At 45.2% G+C, this 24,374-nt stretch overlaps 2 protein-coding genes across 6 annotated transcripts; one reads left to right on the top strand and one right to left on the bottom strand.

The window, feature by feature from the left end:
* Positions 1–1,946: 1,946 nt before the first annotated feature.
* On the bottom strand, positions 1,947–6,441 carry marveld3 (MARVEL domain containing 3). Of its 4 annotated transcripts, none has more exons than XM_076024424.1 (4): positions 6,340–6,441; positions 3,479–3,735; positions 3,238–3,335; positions 1,947–2,784 (listed from the first exon to the last, which is right to left on the bottom strand). In XM_076024424.1, the coding sequence occupies exons 2-4, from the start codon at positions 3,724–3,726 to the stop codon at positions 2,174–2,176; spliced, it is 957 nt and encodes a 318-aa protein (XP_075880539.1). In that variant the 5' UTR covers positions 3,727–3,735; positions 6,340–6,441; the 3' UTR covers positions 1,947–2,173. The 4 variants fall into 4 exon arrangements, with proteins under 4 accessions (XP_075880539.1, XP_075880547.1, XP_075880524.1 ...); XM_076024432.1 differs by lacking the exon at positions 6,340–6,441 and adding an exon at positions 4,284–4,469; XM_076024409.1 differs by lacking the exon at positions 6,340–6,441 and adding an exon at positions 4,224–4,372.
* Positions 5,541–22,586, top strand: usp10 (ubiquitin specific peptidase 10). Of its 2 annotated transcripts, XM_076024388.1 has the most exons (15): positions 5,541–5,872; positions 11,655–11,723; positions 11,823–11,868; positions 12,242–12,301; positions 14,303–15,589; positions 17,112–17,203; positions 17,563–17,672; positions 17,763–17,821; positions 18,121–18,224; positions 18,586–18,685; positions 19,009–19,189; positions 19,747–19,912; positions 20,486–20,630; positions 21,106–21,171; positions 21,734–22,586. In XM_076024388.1, the coding sequence occupies exons 1-15, from the start codon at positions 5,852–5,854 to the stop codon at positions 21,919–21,921; spliced, it is 2,694 nt and encodes an 897-aa protein (XP_075880503.1). In that variant the 5' UTR covers positions 5,541–5,851; the 3' UTR covers positions 21,922–22,586. The 2 variants fall into 2 exon arrangements, with proteins under 2 accessions (XP_075880503.1, XP_075880511.1); XM_076024396.1 differs by lacking the exon at positions 12,242–12,301.
* Positions 22,587–24,374: the final 1,788 nt, after the last annotated feature.

The following is a 24,374-nucleotide window of genomic DNA, read 5'->3' as shown; positions in this document are numbered from 1 at the left end:
ACACAGCGGGTCTGACTAGTGCTCTACAAGCTAGTGCCTGTAGAGCACTAGCTTGTCCATTCAGCTTTCTGCTAGCTAGATTATGCATTGCGTTCAACCAACAGCCATGGTCACAGTCACATATCATTACAACTCTGTGTGTTGATGCAGGATACAGGGAGAGAGAGAGAGAGAGAGAGAGAGAAATGCACCAGTTAAAGCGTTCCATTTTGTTTTTCTGCAGTCGAGTAACGTTCATAATTCATGTCTGTACAAATGAACAGTCTCTCTCTCTCTCCCTCTCTCTGTTTGTTTTTAAACTGCTTACTCATTTATGAACTCAAAGGGATTCTCCCTGCACAACTTATTAAGCTCCCTGTACAAGTCAGTTTGCAAAACGTCTGTTTGTGTGTGTTTGTTACATGAAGCTTAAGTGCTCACGTACCGTAAGTGTATGCATGCCCGTGTGAATAATGGACTGACTTTAAGTTTTATGCGTGAACACGTTGAATGAGAAAGATGCTCCAGTTTGTGTAACATTTAACCAAAGTAGCCCAAATCCTATGATTCATTTATGAGCATTATTTTCTAGAAAAGCTTGAATTATTATTATTTTTTTTCTCTTGATGCCAAGAAGCCAATGTTTATTTTTGTACTTCATTGTTTCATTCAGGTTTACTTTTCCCCCTCTGTGCTAACAGCATTTACTATTATTGGGACTCTGTAACTGGAACTCTTCATGTTACTTTAAATGAAATGATTACTAATTCTATCTGTATTTAATGTTGAAAGCATGTCCTAAGTATAAACTGACACAAAGCGTCCATCCAGACAGGCAATTGTTATTAATACATACAGTGTATTAAATATTTGTGGGTTTTAATTTCAGCATGCAGTTTACTGCGAAAACAAAGGTTTATGTGAGTAACAATTTCTCAATTAACAATCGGCACTATTGCTGTGACTTTTCCTGAACCGTTTCCCCCCCCCCTGAATTTTGCGAGTTGAAAATTGATTTTGTTTCATTTGACATGCTGCTATGATTGGTTTTGAGAAGACGAGCTGTTTTTTTTTTTTTTTATTAACTTTAAGCCAAGTAGCAATAAAACTTTTTACTGTGAATTGTTTTGCGTAGTGTCAAAGTTTGTGACATTTATGATTTTGTTCAAATAAATATAAAAGTATGATGATGCTTACTAATAATTACACATTTAGTGGTTAGTAAAATATTACTAAATATATTCATCTTTTCTAAAGCATTGTTCCCACCGTGATACACACTAGTAAGTCATTTATAAAACGTTTCTCACAATTTATTACTTTATTCATAGGGATTTATATGATGTGTTTATTTAAAGTGGATTCATCTCTTTTTGAATGCAGTTTTCTCTGTCTGTGTGTCACTGTGTCAGGATGTGTGTGTGCGTGGCTCGCGTGGTAACTTATGCCGAAAGCCAGGTCGGCTAAAGGAGACAAAAATTGCAATCTATTGACTTTGCGTCAGCTTGGTCGTAAAATTGTTCTTTGAATCATTTCTGTTAAATTTGTGTTTTCATTATCTCCACCATAGGGCACTTACAAAATCAGCGTAGCGCTTTGCCATACACGTGTTTCTATACTTACTATGGGCTCTGCACAAGTACTTTATAAATGATGGATAATGGTTCGGGTAGGCTAACCCTCATCCATTATTTATAAAGCGTGAATACACAATGAATAATAGTAACCCTCACGCATAATAGATGGGCCTTACAAAGCAATTAACAAAAACATTAACAACTGCTAAAAATGTGTACTTACTATAAAGTAATACCTAAAACATCAGTGTCAATTATGACTAGGTTGCTTTGTGAAGGTTTTGTCCTCCACCCTCTTCTCAAAGACAAAACATCATTTCCTGCTTGTCGAATCTGGTCTTTAGAAATCTTTTCCCCAGTGAAACCAATGAACATGAGTGATACAAGCAATTTATGTGGCCCATGTTAAACATTTATTTTTAAAAAAGACATAGAATATGCATATATATGTGAAAATGTCAGAATATATGCAAAAAATACATATTAAAAAATAACATACTAAGAGTATAAAAATTCACAGATCACATTGACCGTAACAGCATACCATCAAAGATAACAACTTCTTATGTGTTCTTGGGCTCTTGATTCAATTTCACTACGTAAACACAGAACCCATTTCATAAATGATTGTCCTCGTTTGCCCTTTGCTTCTTCAGCTCCCGCACTGACCTGAAAGCTCTGACTGCTAACACTGCTCCAAAAATAAAAACAAACACCCCCAGCACCCCGAAGAGGCCTCCTGCTATGTCTGCACCATGGAACTGGCACTCGAAGCCCTGGTGGCCTTTGCTTTTGTACATTTGCTCTCTCTCCTGACAGATCTGGTTGTTGTAGGTTCCCTGCAGCTTGATGAAGTAGAAGGCCAACGCAGGGACGTAGCCCAGGCCGATCAAGAGGTTTAGCAGGGCCTCACCGAGCAGCACGGGAGGCCAGCGGTACGGCACCCTAAAGACCCCAAGGGCCAGCATGGTGCAGGCGTAGATCATTAAGACGCCCCCACAGGCCATGGTGAAGACGTACGGCGGCCGCTTGAGCTGGTGGAAGAGACGGTCCAGCTCCTTGACCCGGTCCGCGTCGGCTCCTGTGAAGGCACCGGCTCCACCAAAGTGATAATAGTAGATTCCCCCGAGGCTGGCCAGGTCGCGGTAACCACCGTTGTTGCTGTGCGGTACTCCAGCACAGATGACAATCAGCAGATTCACAAAGAACTCCATGAGCTGACAGAGACCTGGAAGACACAGAATTATGGCAGAATAATAATGACGGCAGCGTAGAGTAACTTACTGACTAAAATAGTCCCTGGTGATGCTCTGCCAGAACTCTACTGCAACTGTCTTCAGTTCCTGCTTGTTCTTGGGGCATCTTCCCTTCAGTTTTGTCTTCTACAAGTGAAATGCTATTGGCCATAACGTTCCCCTTCTTGCCCTAAAAAAAAAGACTCTTTGGTTGCTTTCGCAGTGTGCACTGTTCACCTGATTTGGATGTAAATACCCTCAAATTAAAGCTGAAAGTCTGCAGTTGTTTGTTTCATTTCAAATCTATTGTGGTGTTTAGAGCCAAAAAGATGAGAATTGTGTCTATGTCCCAATATTTATGGACCTGACTGTATAATGTCGTCCAGTATAACTGAAGGGCTGTGGCATCGGTGGGATAATTTCCCCAAATTAATTACCATCCGTACCTCTCGAGGTGAGGATGTATCTGAGATTATACAGAGCTTGTCTGTGTTGCCTCTCATAGTGACCCCCATCTGTGGGATACGCTGTCATCTCGGTGGACCTGCAATAAAGGCAGCATGCTTACTGCGAAGTGAGGAATTAACTTTTCCGACAATAAAAATAATAATAATTTTGTGTGAAATCAGAAAGCACGAATATCTGCAGTGGTCAGCGTGATTTCTTTACGAGTTGTTGGGCCCTTACAGCCTCGAGGGTCCTTCAGGGTAATAAGCAGGTGTCTCCGCATCAGAAGGAGGTGTCACGTCCCTCTGTCTGCTGTGTTTGGCCCCCCTGTCACCGGCAGAGCCTCTCATATCTGCGTCCCTCGGCTTCTGGTTGCGTCCTCGGCTCTCATAGTAATCATGACGCCTGCTGTCAGAGTCGTCCTCGTCCCTGCTCTTGCGGTCCGCGTATGCGTCGCTTCTTTCATGGTATCGTCCCCTGTCTGCCATTCCCGCCGCCTGAGGGAGGTGAGAAACACCACAATACAAACAAAAACAGTCAACTGTGAAAAAGAGAAGAGTGGCGAGGAAACGATGCGGTGCACAATGTAGACACGCGACTGCAAAAGTTGGAAAACGAGAGAGCAGGTGAACGGATGACGTAACGTAGAATGGCAACAGGCGTCTATTTTCAACAAATCACGCCATGTGAAACGGGTGAGAAAGTACTCATATTCGACTTTGGAATTTTTCGTGCACGTTGTTGTTTAATATTGTCGTTTTTTTTTTTTTTTATAACACCGCTTGATCTTTGTGTCGCTGAATTCATTTCGACTGCACGGCGCGTGTGATGGCGGATTCAGGGCTAAACTCTTGCCGGGGATACCGATGACAATTACTTTGGATCTGCATTACTTACTATTCTTATGTCTTATCATAAAAGTACAAGTAAAATAGTGCTGGCGCAAACGCGATGGCAAACAAACAGAAAAACACAAACAGCCCACCTGTCTCCACTTCCTGTTTCAGTTTTCCTTCAGCTCCCTCCCTCTCTCTCTCTCTCTCACCTGAGCGGGGACGCGCCCATCAATGGCTCGCAAAAGAGGTCGCGCCCACGACTTCCAAGTTTTATTGGCGCTATTCAGAAAAATGTCTCCTTTTTTTTTTTTTTGGTCGACATATTTGACTACATTTTATAATCTCGCAAAGTTCAGTGCGATCTTCGTCAAATAGTTTCTTGAATTATGAATATACACAATATATTTTTTTTAATGCACTGAAACAGAAAACCCGTGGTTATTTTGGAGACATTTTTTGTAACTTTTGGTTGCAATTCATCAGAAGGCTTTATCGGTTTAACTACAACCACATGAAGCGTTTTGAAATAACTTGCATGATTCGTGCACAACTTGTTAAATACATTTTTGCGACTCATGCCTCAACCCGGACGTGAATGCACGAGACGTATGGTCACGCTTACATCGTGAAGTTGACGGAGACAGTCAAACACTGTCGACTGCAATTCCGTGCATTTCAAAATAAATGTCATCACATCGCCTCAAATTCAACTATCAAACCACATTCCCCCAATAGCAGCTACTATGCCGCAAATGATCGACATTCACAAATTACATTTCAGGAGGGATCTAATTCTACAACACAACTGATTAATACATTCTTTTAATTCAATTTTGAAATGACGTGTGAAAGCAGGGACCCCGTGAACAACTCAACAACTTCTTGCTTGACTCCCCAGAAATAACAATAATCTGTTCTTTAAATCCTTTGCTTCCTACTTTCTCTCTCCAGAAATCGTTTGCAAACACATGAAAAAACAATCAAGCAGAAGTTTTTTTTTTCTTAGCAGGTAGCTAAGACTGAGCATTTAGCAAGTTGTAAAAAGGGAATAATAAAACTTCACTAGATATTGAATATTTCGAGTCATCCCCTTGGAGTACACAGTGTAGAAGACAATATTTTAAAAACAGGAGTAAGAATTCCCAACCAACCAAGGGGGTGGGATAGAAGTTTCAAAGTCCAAGAAAATGTTCTTTGTAGTTGAAAGAACAAATCCTTTCAACAACAAATATCATACAAACTTTGATCTATGGCATGACAAGAAACATGTTTTTTTACAAGTTGCAGTTTCAAGTTTTGCGAATTGTATTTAAACTTATTTTCTTTTTGAAGACCAACACTTGCAGTTCCGATCGCATGTTTGGGGCGTCACGGTTAAAATAAAATAAAATGTAAAAAAAAAAATTATAAATACAATACAATAAAAATAAATATAATATAATAAAATAAAGCGTTTTATTGTGAAGGCCTATGATCGTCCAAAATCGGAAGTACGTGCCGAGGCTTCTGGAGCTCACGCGTGCCGCTCCAACCGTCCGCGCGCTGGCTCTGCTAGTAAGCGAGGAAGAAATGGCGGTTGACGGCGAGGCGAGCAGCATGAAGTGCTGATGCATTCCATGGAGCAGAACCCGCTGACTTCCAGGACAACGTCGGGGAAAATGACAATGGCGTCGTAGAGGGACACCTTTTTGTCACCGTCATCACCAACTCTACAGCACCTTCCCGGGAGAGTTTTTCGTCTTGTCGCGGAGAGGAGAGAATCTCACCGGGAGCGAGCATGGCTTCTCACAGCAACCAGGTAGGCTGTGCTAACTGGCTAACCTGGTTAGCATTCAAAACAACTCCGTGCAGCGTAACGTATAGGCGAATCAGAACCCCGCAAATAGTCCAGTGTTTTTGAGGCAACGTGACGCGGTTAAGTTGCAGCAGTTTGCTCACGCTTGGGGTGTAAGTTTGGCAGATGGTGTAGCTGTGTCATTGAGAGGTAAAGTACTGTAAAAGTGCTCGCTAATGCCTACTACCCTAAGCCCCCATTGAAACGGCAGCAGCAGCATGGTGGCTAACAGGCCCCAGGTCCCTCTTCATTCAAAGGAGACAGCGGTGCTGTTCGTAGGGGGAGAAATGACAGTCGTTGTCAGGGGGAACGACGCGTTACTTGTGTATCTAATATGATGTCAAAGAGACTTTTTGACGGTGGCTCTCACACGATTCCCCCCAAAGCTAAGTGACACTAGTCAAAACTGCTGCGTGTATTGCATGGCCCACCTGTCCCACTGCTGCCAGCGGCCTCCTCCTCCTCCGAGCACACACTACCGCTGCCGCACACAGCTGCAAACAACCGCCATCGCTTTGGTTGCGACAGTTGTGCAACGTCAATGCCGGTTGGGGTTTGATTGTGATTTTGCACGTTTGTGCCGTTTGTTCTCAGCGAGGGTGTTTCCGCTCACACGCTGCTCCCATTAGCCGTTAGCCGGCTAACTGCTTTGCACAGGTGGTGTGTGTGGAAAGGCTCTGCTGTCACCTCGTTAGCTGGCAGGCTCCGTACCATTGCGACAGCGTGGGCCTAGTTTCGGAATTGGTTTTTTATTTATTTCTATGAAACGATACGATTTTTATGTTTCCTGTAGACGAGTTATTGTCATGCCGCTCGACAAGAGCACCGCCACATTGGCCACTATGTAAGTTTATTCGGAGGAAGTCGCACGTGTCGGAAGGCCCATTTTGAAGTGCACGCCGAAAAGTTGCAATTCATTTTTAAAACGCTCATCATATTTCAGACCTGAACCCTGATTTTGATAAATACGCGGAGGGCACACGCGAGGCGTGTTTGTGACTCGGGCCATCTGAGCTCTCAAATAGTTTGTTTCTACCAGCAGTTGGCTCGGCAACACAGTCAAAGTTAATTGATTCCATTTAGCTCAGTTTTTCAGTGAGTTTCTCCCCGAGGATGAATGAACATATATATATTTTTAAGAATGTATTTGTTGTCACGTCTAATGAAAATATACATTTACCAAAAATATAAACCAGTTTTCTGCAGTTGCTTTTGAGAGCCCGTCATATGCAAACATATACAATATAGCGTTTGATCAGTTAACAAACATTTTCCCTTCACCATTAAGTAAATCTGTCCGCTTGAGAAAAGTTTTTGGTTACACTGAAAGCCATCTTGAATGATCTCTAACGCACAGCTAGAGGAGTAAAAGAAGCAACAGTGAAAACATGTCAAAATAGAGGAACTATGGCATAGAAGTGGCAGAACAAGACCGACTGCAGTTTCAAGGGGATACTGACATACTGGGTGTAAACGTGTAAAAACCGGTCATTCCCGAATTGGCCCTGATTTAATTTTACTGCTGTCCTTGTACCAATACATTGACATTGAAAAGGATTTATCCGCAGAATTGTGTCCCAATAAAGCTGCCATAGATGGCGACGTGTCTTCCTTCAGTGTCTTAGTGTCACAGTTTTTGTTTACTTCTGAGGTCATAGAACAGCAACTCATAGTCATTCATCATTCATTCATCTTCCATACCCGCCTATTCATAGGTAAAATATCGTGGGTTGGGGTCTTTGGCTGCTGCATCCAGTTCTCCCTGTTCTGATGCGTGATTATGCTTTTCCATTGTCGGGTCAAAGCTTAGGTCGGGGGAACTGCTTAGCATGCTTAGAGCACCTGTTCCTGATTGGATCCAGTTAAAGTGCACACATGTTGCAAAATGATCCCATTTAGGCGTTAAAGACACTGGGAGTTTGGATTCTGTGCTTTTTTTTTAATTTTTTTTTTAAGGTTGTCGTTGCATTAACAGAATAGTTTCTTCTTGCGCCTATCAAGTGAACATACAGTGTCCAAACTAATAAAGCAATTCAGACAGCTCAGAGAAATGACAGTGAATACAAAGCCATCAGGAAAGCTTTTCTCCCTAAACGTCAAACTGAAGGAAATCAGTTTTTTTCTCTCTTTTCTCAGTTGATTATGAAAGAGCTTTCGTCACCCTGTGGTCAACTACTGTCACTTTATTCACTTTTAACCACATCAAGTAGTAGCATACTGCTATGTATGCATGTTTGATAAAAAGTTTCTTTGAGAAACAGATATTACTCATTTTTAAGCAATAAGATATGCCATTACTTTTACATCTATGATCTAACATCAGTGGTCATTGTAATTCTAATGGGAAATATTGCAGCACCCTCCATATTGGTGATCTCTTTGTTAATTATTGTCTCATGAGCGGCCAGAGAACAAATATTTCAGCTGGAGAGTAATCATTTCCCCTCCCCACACACAACTAATGGATAAACAAAGGTAAAGTGTTTTCTAATGCCTGTCATACAGCGGGAGACTCTGGAATTAACTTTCCCAAAGTCTTCAGCGACAGCCGCGCCAAACCAAAGACGATTTTTCAGTAAATTGCTGATAAGATGACTCCAAGTTCCCGAGGCCAAGCTGTAGTTTGCACTGCGCCGACAGCCGGAATTATCATGTTAATATTATGTAAGAGAGAGAGTGAGTGGCGGAGTCATTGTGTTTTAATTGTGTCAGTATTGTTGTGTGTTGTGCTATATTGTTTCTGCAACTTTCACCTGAGACATTTCACTTGACAACTAAGCGCAAGATCAGCCCCCACTATTATCCATAGGCCTCGGAGAAGTGGTCCTGTTTTTTTGTTTTTTTTCCCCTGAGACTTTGTCGCTATATTCATTTTAACATTGCGACAATGTTGTTCCACAGTTCATCCAGTGAAAATGCACCTCGGGTGCAGATAAGGTTAAGACACCACATGGGATTTTGTATACACAATTCCTTAAGTTGTCCTTTCACCCAAATATCCGTCTGGAGTCATTCAAAAGGAAGTTCCACTTTTTGGCTTCCCAAAAAAGTGACTGAGAATCACAGTAAATTTCGCAGCTTTGTGCGTCCCTCCTTGTTGGTCGGCACAAAAGAAATTGAGCGATTCCACTCTGTCGGTGTTAGAATGCAGTGTTGTTGTTGTTGCAACATCGTGCCAACACGCAGGCACAGACCTGCTTTAGAGATTCATCATAAACTCGCCTGACCTTAATTTGGCTCAGTGCTGCAGTTTAGTTTTTTAGTAACCTGACACACCAGTTCAAGATGGCAAATGATATACTGCAGGCATGGGCAAAGTATGGCCCGGGGGCGATATGCGTCCCGTTAAGCTCTTTAATCTGGTTCACCAAACTTGAAGAAATTATATTAAAAGTAAGTGAGTCATAAAATAGCTGTATTTCATCCTTTCTTCAGTGTTTCAAGAGAGAAGACGCTGATTGTGTTGTAACTTTGCTTTTGTTCATTTTCAGTGGTGTCTTCTCCACATCCCATGATATATTTTCTTATATTCTTATATTTTCTCCTCCCATGAGGTGGGTCACCAAAACACTCCATCCGTCTGCTGCTGCTCCTCTGGCAAACTTTAGAACCCGCTGTGACCCACCTGTCAAAGAGTTAGCCCACCCCTAGTGTATTGCCACTTCACCCTCTTTGGGTTGAAGTACCAGGCTGATTCATCACCATGTTGCTTCTTAAGCGTCTTGTCCATTTCCAGACGCGCCGCGTCACAACGTTAAGATTCTTCGGACGAAACCCTCGTTCCATAATCACCTTCCAGGATCCCCCTCTGGACGGTGTCGGTATAATAAACTTTTCAAGACGGCTGTCTTAACCTATGGCCCTGGTGGCTTCTCCTCCCGGCAGTATTGTCTCTCAAAGGAATCCATACACGACGCTTGTTTTGGCGTAATCCTCAGTCTAAACAAACGGCAAAGGAAGCTTAGCGCGGTACGTGTGGCGCGGCCGCATAAAGAAGCCCGGGGACATTCTTTCTCTTGTGCTCGTATTAGCGACCCCCAAGGCCGGCGGATTACAGCGGCCTGTTTGCCGCCGGGAGTGCCGTTTCAGCAATGTGGACCCTCGCGTGGGGCCTCGTTTGCAAAGCGTTACATGTGCCGGGGCTGCACTTTCTTTTCTCTGCGCGTCCTCTTTCACTGTGCGCCGAGGGGGATTAACGATGTGGCCGGTGAGGTCATTTCACCTTCTCTCTCCCCATCGCCGTGTTTTGCATGCACACGTGCACGCCGGCCTGTCACGGGTCGGTCAGCGTTTGAAAGAGCGGCTGGAGTGCAACTGCGGCCCTGCATGTGTGATTTGCGTTTGTCGGCCACTGAACGACGCGGCGTCCTCCATTTTAATGTTGTGCTTATGCGCTGTTTGAGACAAACGGGGAATTCGATAGTGCCAATAGTTGTAGTTTGTCAGTTATATTGGAAGAAGGTTTTGGATTGAGCCAATAAATTCCAGGCCCTTTGGGGATTCAAGTGTTGGTTTAAGCCTTGGTGGTGGTGGGTGGGGGTGGGGGATGGGGTGGGTGGGGGATGGGCGTGTGCTATTTAAAGCCTGCAGGCAAATGAAACGGTTTGGCAACAGGTATGGGATGGCTTATATGTGCGACACACCTCTTTTTCTTCATCGCTTTTGTGCGATTGTGATTTTGTTCAGGTTTTGGCAAATCCATTGGACTGTAATTGTGCCTTATTTGAGGGTGATTTGTGACCTTATTGTTCCTATAACTTAAAAACAGAACCAAAGCATCACGAGAAGGTGATCTGGGCAAAAATATTTTGTAATAATTGTCATTGTAGGCTGTTTTTTTTGGGTTTTTTTTAGAAAGGAAATTTTTGGGTTCCAGTCATACATCAGTTTCCACTTTCAGGAAATACTTGAAGTTGAAGATTGACTTGAAGATCAGTTTTCTGTGATTTTGAAAGACCTCTATTACCACCGATGACAAATACAAATGGTTCAAATAGCCGATTGTCAAAAGAACTCTCCACCAGTGCAGTGGTACGTATTTATTTATTTTTCCCTTTTGTAGTTCTGCAAATTGCACCAAACCGCCTTCAGTGCATTCTTTGGAAACTTCTCTTTAAAAGTAATAATGGAGCAGACACGTGGAGATTCTTATTATTTCTAATTTTTCTGGCTATCTGCTGCACGCACGTCCTTGAGGACGTCACCTGCTTCAACCCCCTCGCAAGGGTCAGTGACGTCACCGTGTTGTCCTCTGACAATCGACATCCTGGACACTTTCAACAGTTTGTCAACAATTAAAATGACTGCCAGTTCGTTGCCTACTGTCGCCGTGCTGAAGAGTCACACGGAGGTTTGCTTTGGCCTGATCGTTGAACTCAAACACAAAGCCTCCTCCTCAACTCGTCGTGTTGAGGATTTGTGCGACGCAGCATGACTCATGACTTCATGTTGCTCTTTACCTTTGTACCAGCAACTGTGTGTCTGGGTAATGACTAACTCCAGCTGCCCTGCACAGAGACGGTGATTGATGTTCATTCATCTGAATCTCTTATCTGTATTAGCTTCCCTCAACTATTTGGCGAAGTGCAAAATTGCACAAATCATGGCTATTTATTGCATCTGATAAAAATGCTGTTTAGAGGAAGTAATTAAAAAAAAAAAAGTGTTGTTTTTTAATTATTATTATTATTATTTTTTTTAAAAGTGAATGTTTTTCTGAACCGAGTGTATTGCCATGTCTCCACAGTACATCTTCGGGGAATTCAGCCCTGATGAGATCAATCAGTTTTTTGTGACTCCACGATGTTACGTCGAGGTAAGAAAACATTTTCCAGCCTGTTGACGTTTACACTTGGCTGTGCTCATTTGCTTGTGCCTTTTACTTAGAATAATAACTCCGTACAATCCTCCGCAGCTTCCTCCATTCAACGACAAGGCTCCGTGTATCACCCAGTCCTCAGGTACGTGCACGACGAGTCAATTCATTATTCCAACTTTTACTGTGCAGTCATGCGGCATTGTGATTTTCACTCTGCCCTCCCTGGAGTCGACACTTCTCATGTTCTTAAGTTCAAGTCATTGTAGTTTCCATAGCGGGACATTAAAATCTGAAACCCACCTGCCATTGCTGGAAGACAATCACATTTTTTTGTTGTCATTGTTGCATTTAGTTTCTATTTTCTAAGAAAAAAAAATGTATATACGTATTTCTTAATATGGCATCCTTTTGTAAAGAATTGGACCACCAGAATGATGATGGCTGCCACCTGTCTTTGAAATGGTTCTCATTTGCGCTTGACAATTGCCTTACCTTGATTTGTATTGATTATTTAGGAAATTACTGCACTCCTGCTGTGCCTTATGTAATGGAATCAGTGGGACTGCAGGTTTGCGGTGAGTTGAGTAGTCTGACGTCCTGTGGCTTGACCAGCTGTTGTCCGTTTGCTCTAAAACTACAAATCTAAGTTTCAAAAACTGGTGGCTTTCTAAACCTGCCTGTGTTCTTTCCCCCTTGCCTGTTGGTATCATCTGTTGAGCTTTGCATGCTCAAGATACTGTCCAGTATCTTACCTTTCTTTTGAGTAAAAATCAGATCAGGGCTTTTGGTTTTCCTCGACTTAACTACCGCAGCCTTTTTCTTATTTAGGGCATACTGATTATTTTCTCCGGTTGCTAACGTGCACCCTTTCAACCTCCAACTGTCAAGGTTTTATCGTACAACTGTGATTACGCACTCAATTAAAACATTCTAATCCTACTAGTGGAAGAACATCAGCATTTACAGGTTGACATTTCAGTTGTGGTGATGAAATTGCGCTTACTAATACTTCTGTCCCCCCCCCCCAACCTCACTCTGCACCTCTTACTGCGTATTCACTTTACTGTTAAAGCTGCTCTGCATCACATTTTAACTTATGAATTGTAATTATACAGAGACAGATATGCTTTTGTCAATGTGTTTTCCTTCCAAAAAATAACTTTCATATCCTTAAAGATAATAAAAAGCAGTTTATATGCTATTTGAGCAGCCCACTACCAAAGTACTTGGTTGGGACAATGGACAATACCGATGCTTATATGATGCTTAGCCAGCAGAGACCACTGTTCATGTGATATACTGCAGTACATTATCAAGTGTGTCAAGTAATCAAGTGTGTGCATGTGCGATGATCATTTCTCTGTGTGTCTATAACTGAATTTCCACAAATGCGTCACCAGGCCACCCAAAACTATCTCAAAATACTTCTTAGTGTTTTCTTTCCACAAAACTTAAAACCATATTTTGCGTTTCCTGATTGTATCTGGGAACTTAAAAAGCCCAAAATTCACCCCCCAAAAAAGTGTAAAGTCCAAATACATTGTGGTGGAACAGGTTTGCTGGAAAGATCAAAGATTGATTTATACTGGAATGAAATAAATTAATGGATGACTGATTAAATATAATTTTACCCCTCCTCACTGAAATCTGTATTGCCCCCCCCCCCCCCCCCTCCTTAAATCAGTTGGGCTCTTTGATTGACTTCAGAGTGGGAGACTCACATTAACAAACTACAGGAAGGAAATAATGTTTAGGTTTTAAAGTTTACAATTGAATATTTCACAAATCGTAATGCTCATGCACACATGGCTTGGTCCTTTCTAGCCATTTTAAATAATAAACCAACATCCGTGTGTTCGTTCCTCACATGTTGTGACATGATGGTTCATTATGATATTTTTTCCGGGCCTGTCTGGTGAGTAGCTCCTTGACTTTATAGTCTCTCCCCTAAATGTTGACTTTTTTTTTTGTTTGCTTTTGCTTATTTTCCTTTCACACTACTGCTTTTAAACAACTTGGTTCCGAGGCAAATACACCTAATCACAAGGCGCAGCACTTCCTAAGCTTGCCATTGAAAGTTGTAGAAATTGTTTTTTTTTTTGTTTTTCTTTCATGCGCATTAATGCTTTATTATTCAGGTGCCCCTCTTTTTTTCTTTAACTGCGATTCTGGTCCGACTACGACCCCTTCTGGATGATCGTATTCTGGTATCCTTGTCATACAACCAGGATTTTCTAATGCGCCAGAGTTTGGTTGTGCTTTCGGCTCTCAACTGGTGGAGTCTCAGGACTCACATTTTATTCCTTATTATAAGACCAATATTTCTTCCACAAAACCAAAAACGTAAGCTGAACGTTTAAATAAATTGTTGAAATTATTTTCTCTATAAATAGATATATATTGTATTTCAAAATTTTAAAGGGCAGTGGGACTGCCTATGAAGCCACGACCCACCAGTTGAGAAACACTGTCATAAGCTGTATTTTGAGACTTTGGCGTGTGTGTATGTGTGTGTGTGTGTGTGCGTGCATCTTTGAACGGCTGCGACCTCTAACTGAGCGATGTGTTCTCTGCAGCCGAGGACTACCAGCGCATCGAGTTTGGCGTCGACGAGGTGATGGATCCCAAGTCTCTGGGGACCAACGACCCGCTGTTCAAGGTGTCGAGCACGCTCAACCCCCAGGCCCCAGAGTTCATCGTGGGCTACCAGTCGGCCCCGAAGGCCCAGGAGGCGGCTCCCCCGGCGGCCGACGTCCCCGACGGAGCCCTCTCGCTGGACGGCGCCGACCTGGAGGCCTCCTCCTCCTTTGACAATCACCAGTCCTGCCAGGACATGGACGGACTGGCCGGCGGCCTTGGCCAGCGGGAGAGGAAGAAAAAGAAAAAGCGGCCGCCGGGATACTACAGCTACTTGGACCCGTCTGCCGTTGGCGGCGGCGGCAGCAGCAGCAACAGCAGCAGCGGCGCGTCAGACGGGATGCCCGCGACCGCGCTGGTGAACGGACACCATAACCACCACCACCACGCCCAGGAAGAAGAAGAAGAAGAAGAGGAGGAGGAGGAAGCAGGCGGCGACAAAGCGCCGGCGGGGCCGGAGCGCTCCACACAAGGACTTGTCTCACCCGCAGCGTCGGGCGATGCTGCGGCCGTAGCCAAATCTGCGCCCGCCGCCGCTGCCAGTCAGAGGACTTGGGAGAGCCCCGATGCTCTCTCTCTAGACCCGGCAGGTGGCGCCGCCCCTCTGTCGTACGGTAACAATGCAACTTCCTCCTCCTCTTCGTCGTCCTCCTCCTCGTCGTCGTCCTCGTCGTCCTCTGGCAGCAGAGGGCCGACGGAGGAGCCAAGGACTGCAGAGCAGCAGCAGCAGCCCGACCACTCGGCTCCACAGAGCCCAAAACTGTCAGACGCACCACACAGTCCAGACTCCAAACCGCCCCTCCCCCCATCGGCCGCCGCAGCCCCCGAACCAGAGGGGCCGGCGGGCAGCCGCGTGGCCAACGGGCCGGCCCAGCTCGACACTCCAGCGGCGGCCGACGGACAGAGAGACGACCGTCGGGACGGGGAGCGGCCGCACGGAGCCTCCCCGGACTGCGGCGCCCGGCCGGCGGCGGCGGAGCAGACCCAGTCGCAGCCGCCGACGCCTGTGGCGGCCGCACCTGCCGCCAACCTCCCCAAGTCGTGGGCGAGTCTCTTCCACAACTCCAAGCCTCTGGCCGGAGGCCCGCAGGCCTTAGTGGAGGTCAAAAGTGTTGTGGAGGTTGCATCGGCATCGCCTGCGACACCAGAGCAGCCTGACAAAGTAGTGGAGGTCAGAGATGGCCCTGTCCATGTGTCAGAGGACCCTATGGCTCCCAAGCTTGCAGGTATAATATGAAATAATATGGGATTATATCTACAGAGCAAAAAGGGGTTTTACAGCAACAGATGCGTTCCTGCTGTATTTATTTCTACTTTCCACATCCAACGGCAATATTGAGGCGACTGTACAAATCATCCTTTATGTACGTGTCCCCGGTTCATCATCACATGATTTCAGGGAGTAAAAATGTCTCCCTTTCAAATTTCTCACTGATACAGTAAGCGAAGGATCGAGATGTAAAGGTCCCAGGATACAGAAAATTCTACTGCAGTATTGTTTTCTATCAATGTGCGTCCCTGGACTGTTGCTTATTCTTAGGGGGTGGTTCCACTTTAAAGTGGTCATTTGTAATATGAACACTAGATGGTGCTATTGCATGCAGTATGCAAAACTCTGCAGGCCTTATGTTGATGTTGATAAGGCATCATGGCCTCATCATGGTCAGAGATGATGAGCCCATGTTCCATGGTGTGTTTTGGTATATTATGAACTGGTGGGCAGGAGCTGCGTAACGCACTCCAGCAAACGTTTCCAGATACATCTATTGTCAAAGCAAACACGGGGCTTCAACTTCGTCCACAGAGGTGAAATGCTGCCCATGAAAGGAAATGTTAAAGAAGTCCAACCTTTGGCTTTTGATGCAAAGTTGTTTTTGTTTTGTTTGTTTTTTCTTTTTTTTTTCTTTTCAAAAACAACCTTCACAATGATGGATGCCTGTAACCAGAAAACACTGCAATTTGTTGATGTTTCCCTAATTTTAGCAACGGTCGGTCGACCACACTTGCTGTTTAGCATTAGAACCACCAGAAGAGCTTTTACCGAGAAGCACCGCTGGGCCGTTTTGACCTCTCAGGGTTGTTTTTGTTCCGTGGGAGAACCTACGTGGGTCGCTGCACGGGCCACTCCAACATGCAATCACAAGCAGTTTTTGTTTGAATGTGCTCATTTGATAGTGTTTAGTCTGTTCCAGTCCTGACCGAGATACTTGTAAAAACCCGCTTTCAGTCGCAGCCGGGTGCTTTTATATAGTCTATTAATCTCAGGAAGTGGAGCAACAGATCTTTTTGTTCTCAGTGCCGCCCCACTCTGTTCTCTGCTTTAACTTCTGCATTGCCATCGGCCGTCTCTAACACTGCAGAGATTGGGTACCTGTGTAGTAAACGAGATTTCAATGACCTGATTATTTGCAAAAGTACATTTTCGTATTGTGCATTGTGCAACATTTGCAACACCAACCGTCCACGTTACCATGGGAGCTGCGTCTGTAAGTGGCAGCCTCCCTTCCTAGGCGTGGAACAACAAGACCCTGCTTCTGTTCAGGCGTCCCCTGTGCTTCCGTCACGGGCGACGAGAACAGAAGTGGGAACACGTTTTGTGTAAATGAACTCTCGATGCTCTTTGTCTCGATCCTTGCGACTCGGTGTGTCCAGATGGATATGCAGTGGGGGGGCTGTTGTCGTCCTCTCCAGCGACGTCCGTCTGTGCTTTGCTTTCTTTAAAAACATTGCTTTTGTTTGAATCCCCAGAACTTATTGAGAATGTGAAGTTGATACATAAACCAGTGTCTTTGCAACCGAGAGGACTGGTCAACAAGGGGAACTGGTGCTACATCAACGCTGTATCCTTTCACTGTCTGCCGAGGTCTGAAGCTTTTATTTAATGGCATCAAATTCCAGAGCAACATTTGCGACGTGTCTTTGGGATGAGTGACTCGTTTCCAGCCAAATGGAACAAATGCTCGGCTAAAGCTAATTTCCTGGTACCCACGCTTAAAAGAAATGTTGGTGTGTAATTCAGCTCTTTGCCTTGAGCAAAGCCTTGCTGAGTGCTTTTTGCAATGTAGTGCGGTTCTGTTGGGTCGTGATCGTTGTCACGAGTCAAATTCAAAAGCGTCGGACAAATTTGAAAAAAACGGGAGGAGCTCGTGGTTGGACGCTTCCCTGCGTACTGCTGTGCTCCCTGACTCCTGCCTCTCAGACCCTGCAGGCCCTGATCGCATGTCCCCCCATGTACCACCTGATGAAGTCCATCCCTCTGTACAGCGAAACGCAGAGGCCGTGCACCTCCACGCCCATGGTGGACAACTTGTAAGTCCCCGTTTTTTGGTTTCCTTCAGTCGGACGGTGCAAAACGTGTGTCCCGCCGCTGCCTCACCAGTGTCTCCTCTCTGTCGGCAGCGTGCGGCTCGTCAATGAATTCAACAACATGCCCGTGCCGTCGAAAACCAAACAGCAAGGTGAGTCGTCCAAAAAGAACCTCAGAGTCCAAAGGTGTTTTCTTCCATTTCCCTGTCAGAGACCTATTAAAGCAGGGCTGGGCCAACTGTTTGACTGGTGGAGCCACAGTAGCTTCTAAAATGTGACAGAGGGACCGGAGCAGGTGCATGGAGTGTTTTGATGATCCACCTTAAAGGAGGAAATAAAATAGATATCGTGGCTTGTGGAGAAAATGTGCTTCAATGTCAATTGAAAATGAACAAAAGCGTTGCAGCAAACTCGGTTGGTCTGTGATAGACTGTGCGTTGTGTGTCTACAGCTGTTGGCGAGAAGGTCCTGAAAGACATTCGCCCCGGTGTTCCGTTCGAACCGACCTACATCTACAAACTCCTCACTCTGATCAAGTCCAGCCTCTCCGAGAAGGTGAGCTCGCCGTGGCAAGCGTTTTTTTCCCCAGCGATTGCGTTGCTATGACGCAACTTCGTCTGGAACACGCAGTGCTAGGAGGGAGCGTTCTTGTTCCGTTCACCTACATTCATGTCGGGACTTTCACTTCACTTTTCACTTTACCTGAAGGAAAAAAAAAAAAAAATGACGTCCGTGCGTTTGGCACCTGCTGAATCAGCTCGTATGATTTTGATGATAAGTGAAATCAAACACGCTTTAATTGTACTCGTCTTGTCAAACATTTTTGTGTTTCGCTCAGCCAGTGGTGCGAGTGCACTTGGCGTGCCAGCTCGTCATGTCACAGTGAGCAGGACTTTAATTGGTGCTGCGTCTGCAGGGTCGGCAGGAGGATGCGGAGGAGTATCTTGGCTTCACTCTGAATGGATTGCACGAGGAGATGCTGGCTTTGAAGAAACTGATCTCCCCCCAGGAAGAGAGTAAGCAGTGTTCACTGCCTTCTTATCACAGCCTTGTTAGAAGGCAGAAGAAGTCGGTCACAGCAGTCAGCGTGAGGTCAACCGCATCTGTGTTGCCTTTGTGTGTGACAAAATCAAATTGTTGTGCAGAGCTACAAATATAATGTCATGCATTATTTCTCACGAGCTACTATGTAAAACATTAAGTATCCAACTGAAGTAATAGCAGTGCCAATGAAGGTAAACCTCAGGTGTTTGTTTTAATTCAGTCTATTATTTGACATGAGTGCAGCTCGACTCACAAGCGTCTCATCTAACCTTTGTCTTTCTTTTTTGCTAATCAGAAGCCCCCACACCTAATGGACCTGAGTCTCACCTTGGGATGGAAGAAGATCCGGCCAATCGAGAGGAAGAAGGCAGCGAGGACGAGTGGGAGCAGGTCGGCCCCAGAAACAAGACTTCCATCACCCGCCAGGCTGACTTTGTCCGCACGCCCATCACCGACATCTTCGGTGGCCACATCAGGTACGTTGGCTGGGCGCCTCCACCAAGAGTTCAAAATAAAGATGATCTAAACAAAGTGATCATAGCGTCATAACGCCTGGATTTGTGATTTGAAATCAATATAAAGATGATTATCGCACACACCTGCAACCAACCTCCATACTGTGCCAAATAAAAGTTGTGTGAGCTTCTGCTTTGGCACAGACAGGTGTTCCCCCCCCCCCTTTTCCCCCCCCCCCCTAAAAATTGAACGGAACACCAGACAGTCTGAAATGCACACGCTGGGGTTGTTTGTAATCTCGTATCCTTCCAGGCATTTATGTAATCGGTTAGTGAATAAGTTGTTCCTCTCATCCACACCCCTGCAGCTCAAGCATTCAACCATCAGCTGCATTAAGGATGGTAGATACTTTGTGTGTGTGTGTGTGTGTGTGTGTAATCTTCCCGGCAGCCAGCAATTACTGTCTCGCCATATAGAATGACGGTAAAGTTCTCATGGTGGAAGCGGTGACTCCTCGTCACGTCCATCTGATCTCTGACATTCCGTTTTTTTCCCTCCTTCTTCCTTCCCTCGGCAGATCCGTGGTGTATCAGCAGAACTCTAAAGAGTCGGCCACTCTGCAGCCTTTCTTCACCCTGCAGCTGGACATCCAGTCGGAGAAGATCCGCACTGTGCAGGAGGCTTTGGAATCGTTGGTGGCACGGGAGTCAGTCCAGGGCTACACCTCCAAAACCAAGCAGGAGGTGTGCACACGCTGCACCGTCACACTCTTCCTCTTCTTTTTTTTTCCTCCCTCCCTCATACTTGTATTTTAAAAGAACTATCAATTTTTTTCAAATGCAATGATAAAAAAATTAAATTGTCAGATTTTTTGATTTTTTTATTAGTCATTTCCTTAATTTTAAAAACACAAGATGCTAAAACTTTAGAAAGCTCTCCGAAATCGGTGCGTAAACACAGAGTTTAACCGCCCGTGTGGTTGACATCTGTTCCACAGTTGTATAATGGCTATCTAGATAAAGCACAAATCGTCCCAGTTTCTGTTTTTGTTCAGTGCAAAAGCCCTAAACTGTGATGATTCATGCGAGAGCTGCTTTGAACGACTCGGCAAGATCTCCAATTTCCAACAAAATGTCACCGCTTGCACTTAAATCATTCTCCGTTCATTTGGGCTCCGTTCAGAGCCCAAATAAACTCTTGAGCAAGTCCCAGAAGAACCGTACCCCCCCCCCCCCCCCCCGGTAGTCTTTGTTACTGTGTTGTCCTCACAGCGGGTTCTTCACGTACCGTGTGCACTTTTTTTTGCGGCCTGCCAGATTGAGATCAGTCGGAGAGTGACCCTGGAGGAGCTGCCGCCGGTGCTGGTGCTTCATCTCAAGCGCTTTGTGTTTGAAAAGACCGGAGGCTGCCAGAAACTGACCAAGAACATCGATTACCCCATTGACCTGGAAATCAGCAAAGGTAAACCAGCCCGACCCGACCCGACCCGGTCTGCGGTGAAACACTGCTCACCGTCTTAACACACACAACAGCAGTGGTGTCAGTTTTCAATATAAATGATCCTTGTCACAGTTCTGAACAGTAGGACATGGTACAGATTGTCCCCTGTGTGTGTGACACTGAGCGTACGATCCACTGATGAACTTGTCACTCGCATTACTGTGTAGCTGTGTGTTACTGTGCAGCTGCAGACCAACGTGTCTGGAGGAGTTTTTGCTCAGATGGAAACAAGGCGGCCGCACTCGATGAACTATGCTGTGGCATTTGCCAAAATATAATTTAAATTTCTTTTTTGGAAACCCAAGTTCACTCCAGTGTGTTGATCGCCAGCTGGGGGACATTTTGTCGCGTTCTGTGTCTAATTACAGCAGTCACCAGAGCTGCTCGGGCGACTGAGTGTTTTCTGACTCTTTCTGACTCTCTTGATTTCTTCCAGATCTCTTGTCTTCAGGAGTGCGAAGCAAAGTCGTGAAAGGCCTGAGAACTTACAGGCTCTTTGCAGGTGCGTTGGCTTTAATTAAGAAGATATTTTTAATCTGTCAGATTCTTGATGCATTAGCGTTTCTCAACAGGTGGGTTGTTGCAGCTTCGTTTTTTTTTTTTGTTAAGGGATTTTGATATATTTATGATGTATTTGTGGAGCGAGAGACAAAATGTTGGGCATTTATTTTGAAGGACACACAGTTCAGTTCAATAATATCAATAATCTATTTATTTACTAGAAATGAAGGAACGTGGGCTAGCGTGTTTGGATGGATGGATGGATGGATGGATGGATACTTTATTTATCCCGAAGGGAATTCAGTTTCTTAGCTTCGCAATCAGTTCTTAAAAACTGCACAGAGCGTTAAAAAATGATTAAAACGTAGGATTTTAGTTGACTAAAAACCAAGGTAAGATGCAGAATTGTGAGACGCATAGTGCATGAATGTGTATACATGCGTGGGTTTTATTTTTGTGGAACAAATTTGGGTCGCAACTTCATAAGGAAAAAAAAAATGTGAGGAATCAAACCCAAGCCGTCACTGACCCCCTGCTCTGTCTCTCTCTCTCCCCCCCCGCAGTCGTCTATCACCACGGCAACAGCGCGACGGGCGGCCACTACACCACGGACGTCTTCCACATTGGCCTCAACGGCTGGCTGCGCATCGACGACCAGACGGTGAAGATCATCAACCAGTACCAGCTGCTGAAGGCCGCCGCCGAGCGCACCGCCTACCTGCTGTACTACCGCCGCGTCGACCTGCTGTAGACGCAGCGGGGGAAACAAAACAAACGCACCTCGCACGGCCGCAAAAAAAAACCCCAATAGATACGTTCACGAGACGCACATCGACATACACGCTCAAGATGCACACACACACACACACACACACACACACATACACACACGCACGCACGCACACAAACACCAAACTAATGAACAGAAACACTGCCCAACTCGTTCTCTCCCCCGAGATTCTCCTCTCCTTATCTCGTCCCCGCCCCTGACCTGACCCCTCCCCAACCCACCCACTCACCGAGAACCACCTGACCCAACACCCCCCCCGCGTCCCTCCGGAAGAGGAGGTACAAGCTGCATCCACAATGAATCCCCCTGTGACTGCTCTACCCCCCCCCCCTCCCTCCCTCTCTCTCCTCTGTGCACCACTGCTGTTATTTTTATGATGATTTTGTTTTTCGTTTGACTTCTTAAAACCACAAGGAGAAGGACTGCCGAGTGGACGGAGGGCGGGGCCGAGGTGTTTTTTTTTTTGTTTTTTTTTTGTTGCAGGTTTTTTCCCCCGAACCTGAGACTCGGCCCCCTTTGGCTGGAGCCCGGAGCAAAACAGTGGCCTCGCGCACCAGAAGAATTCCCAATTCACGTGGACCGCCGGGGTGGTTTCTCTCTCGTTTTGAACTGCATTTTTACGGAAGTTACCCCAGAGAAATATCAGTGTTTTGCCTTTTTAGCAAAGGAGGACTGTTAGGCTGAGAGAATTTTTGCTGCATTTGAAAATCTGATGTTTGTGCAGCGACAAAAAAAGAAGAAGAAGAAAAAAAAGGCCCAGCACCAGCATCATCGTCGTCGTCGTCGTCGTCGTCGTCGTCATCACCACCATCATCATCATCATCACCGGTCTGTCCTCACACGGCCAGATTGACTTTTTCCCCCCTCCGCCACCAAAAACTCCTCCGTTTGCTCACTTTTATGATGCTTTAAACCCCCCCATTGGTACAAGTTGAGCCATCGGTTCCAGAAGGGGGGTGGGGTTGGGTTGGGTTGGGTGGGGTGGGGCGGGGGTGGGGGTGGGGCGGGGCACGGCTGAGTGGGAGGTGAAGACCCCTCGTTTGAGCAGTCCTTGTTATGGATACTCACTTTAGGTTTAGAAAAGGTTAAGAAGATGAAAAAAGTGCTTTAGAATTTAATTTCAAGAAAAGAAGCTTCTGTGCACAAAGTTTAAAAAAAAAAGAGAAGAAAAATTGCAATATGACAGGCAAAGGAATATTTTGCAAATACTTAGATTAAAATATAATAAAAAAAAAAAGTAAAAAAAAAAGTAAAAAAAAAAAAAGAATAAATCTAGCTGAAAGCTAAGAGCTTGTGGGTTCTTTGTGGAGGACGCCGTAAGTGGTTGGACTCAGTTGTTGCACTGGAGAGAAGGCAAGCGATGGCGACAGACAGTCGGCCCCGCCCTCCCTGACCGTCTGCATCCTGCACGTTCACGCTTTATCCTCCTCCTCCTCCTCCTCCTCGTCAGAAGGCCTCCGCTGGAGAGTGTCGTTTCGAGCCGCAACCCCCCTGGCCTGAACTTCCCAAACGACCGCTAACGCTCGGCGAAAACGACAAAACAACAACGACAAAAAAAAAAAAACTACAGAGGGCTGCCTTTTGCTTTGGTGTGCGACGTTTCAACACTGGGCCTGATGTTGTGACTGTAATCGGCGAGAGCAGCGTCGTCTGCAGAGGTGGAGGAATGTACCCAGACAGTCTCTCTCTCTCTCACTCTCACTCTCTCTCTCTCTCTCTCTCTCTCACTCTCACTCTCTCTCTCTCTCTCTCTCTCTCTCTCTCTCTCTCTCCCTCTCTCGTGGCCTCGCTTCTACCTGAGCGTTGAGATTGGAACTGTGCTACGCTCTGCATGAACACCATGGACACACATACAGAGACAGACACACACACACAGACACACAAGGAGTTTTGTATTTTCTTTTGATGATAATATTTGTTCCCCCCCCATCCCCCCCACATCCGCCACATCCCGTTCATTGAGATGATTCCCCCGCCCCCCCTCCTGTTGTTTCGAGTTGCTATACAATTTTGTTTTTCTTTTCTTCTTCTAAGGGTCGGGGGGGGGGTCCATTGATCAGTTATGGGATGTCCCTATGCACTATATCTTCTTCCGACAAACCAAGCTTGCATTTGAACTGGTGTTTTGAAAAGAAACTACAAAGGCCTAAAGCACAACAATGAATAAAATGAAACTCGATCTTTGCTTGATATTTATTTCCGTTTTTTGTTTTGTTTTGTTTTTTGTGTTTCTTGTGCTCTTCCATTCCAACCACTAATGGCAGAATCTCAGTATTAACCCAAACTGTAACCACTTCAGGTGTTTCTAATTGATAGAGGTTGTGTGTACGTTGATTCTGGTTGTTTTGGTTTTTTTTTGCTCCCTCCCTCCTAAAACTATTTTGCTTGACTTGTTCCTCACTATGTCGCCCGTT

The sequence above is a fragment of the Nelusetta ayraudi genome, unplaced genomic scaffold (genome assembly GCF_046127955.1).
Source record: "Nelusetta ayraudi isolate G7.1 ecotype Tasmania unplaced genomic scaffold, CSIRO-AGI_Nayr_v1 ptg000002l, whole genome shotgun sequence".
Classification (NCBI taxonomy): domain Eukaryota; kingdom Metazoa; phylum Chordata; class Actinopteri; order Tetraodontiformes; family Monacanthidae; genus Nelusetta; species Nelusetta ayraudi.
The sequence above is the reverse complement of the archived record's forward strand: the minus strand, read 5'-3'. Positions and strand labels throughout refer to the sequence as shown.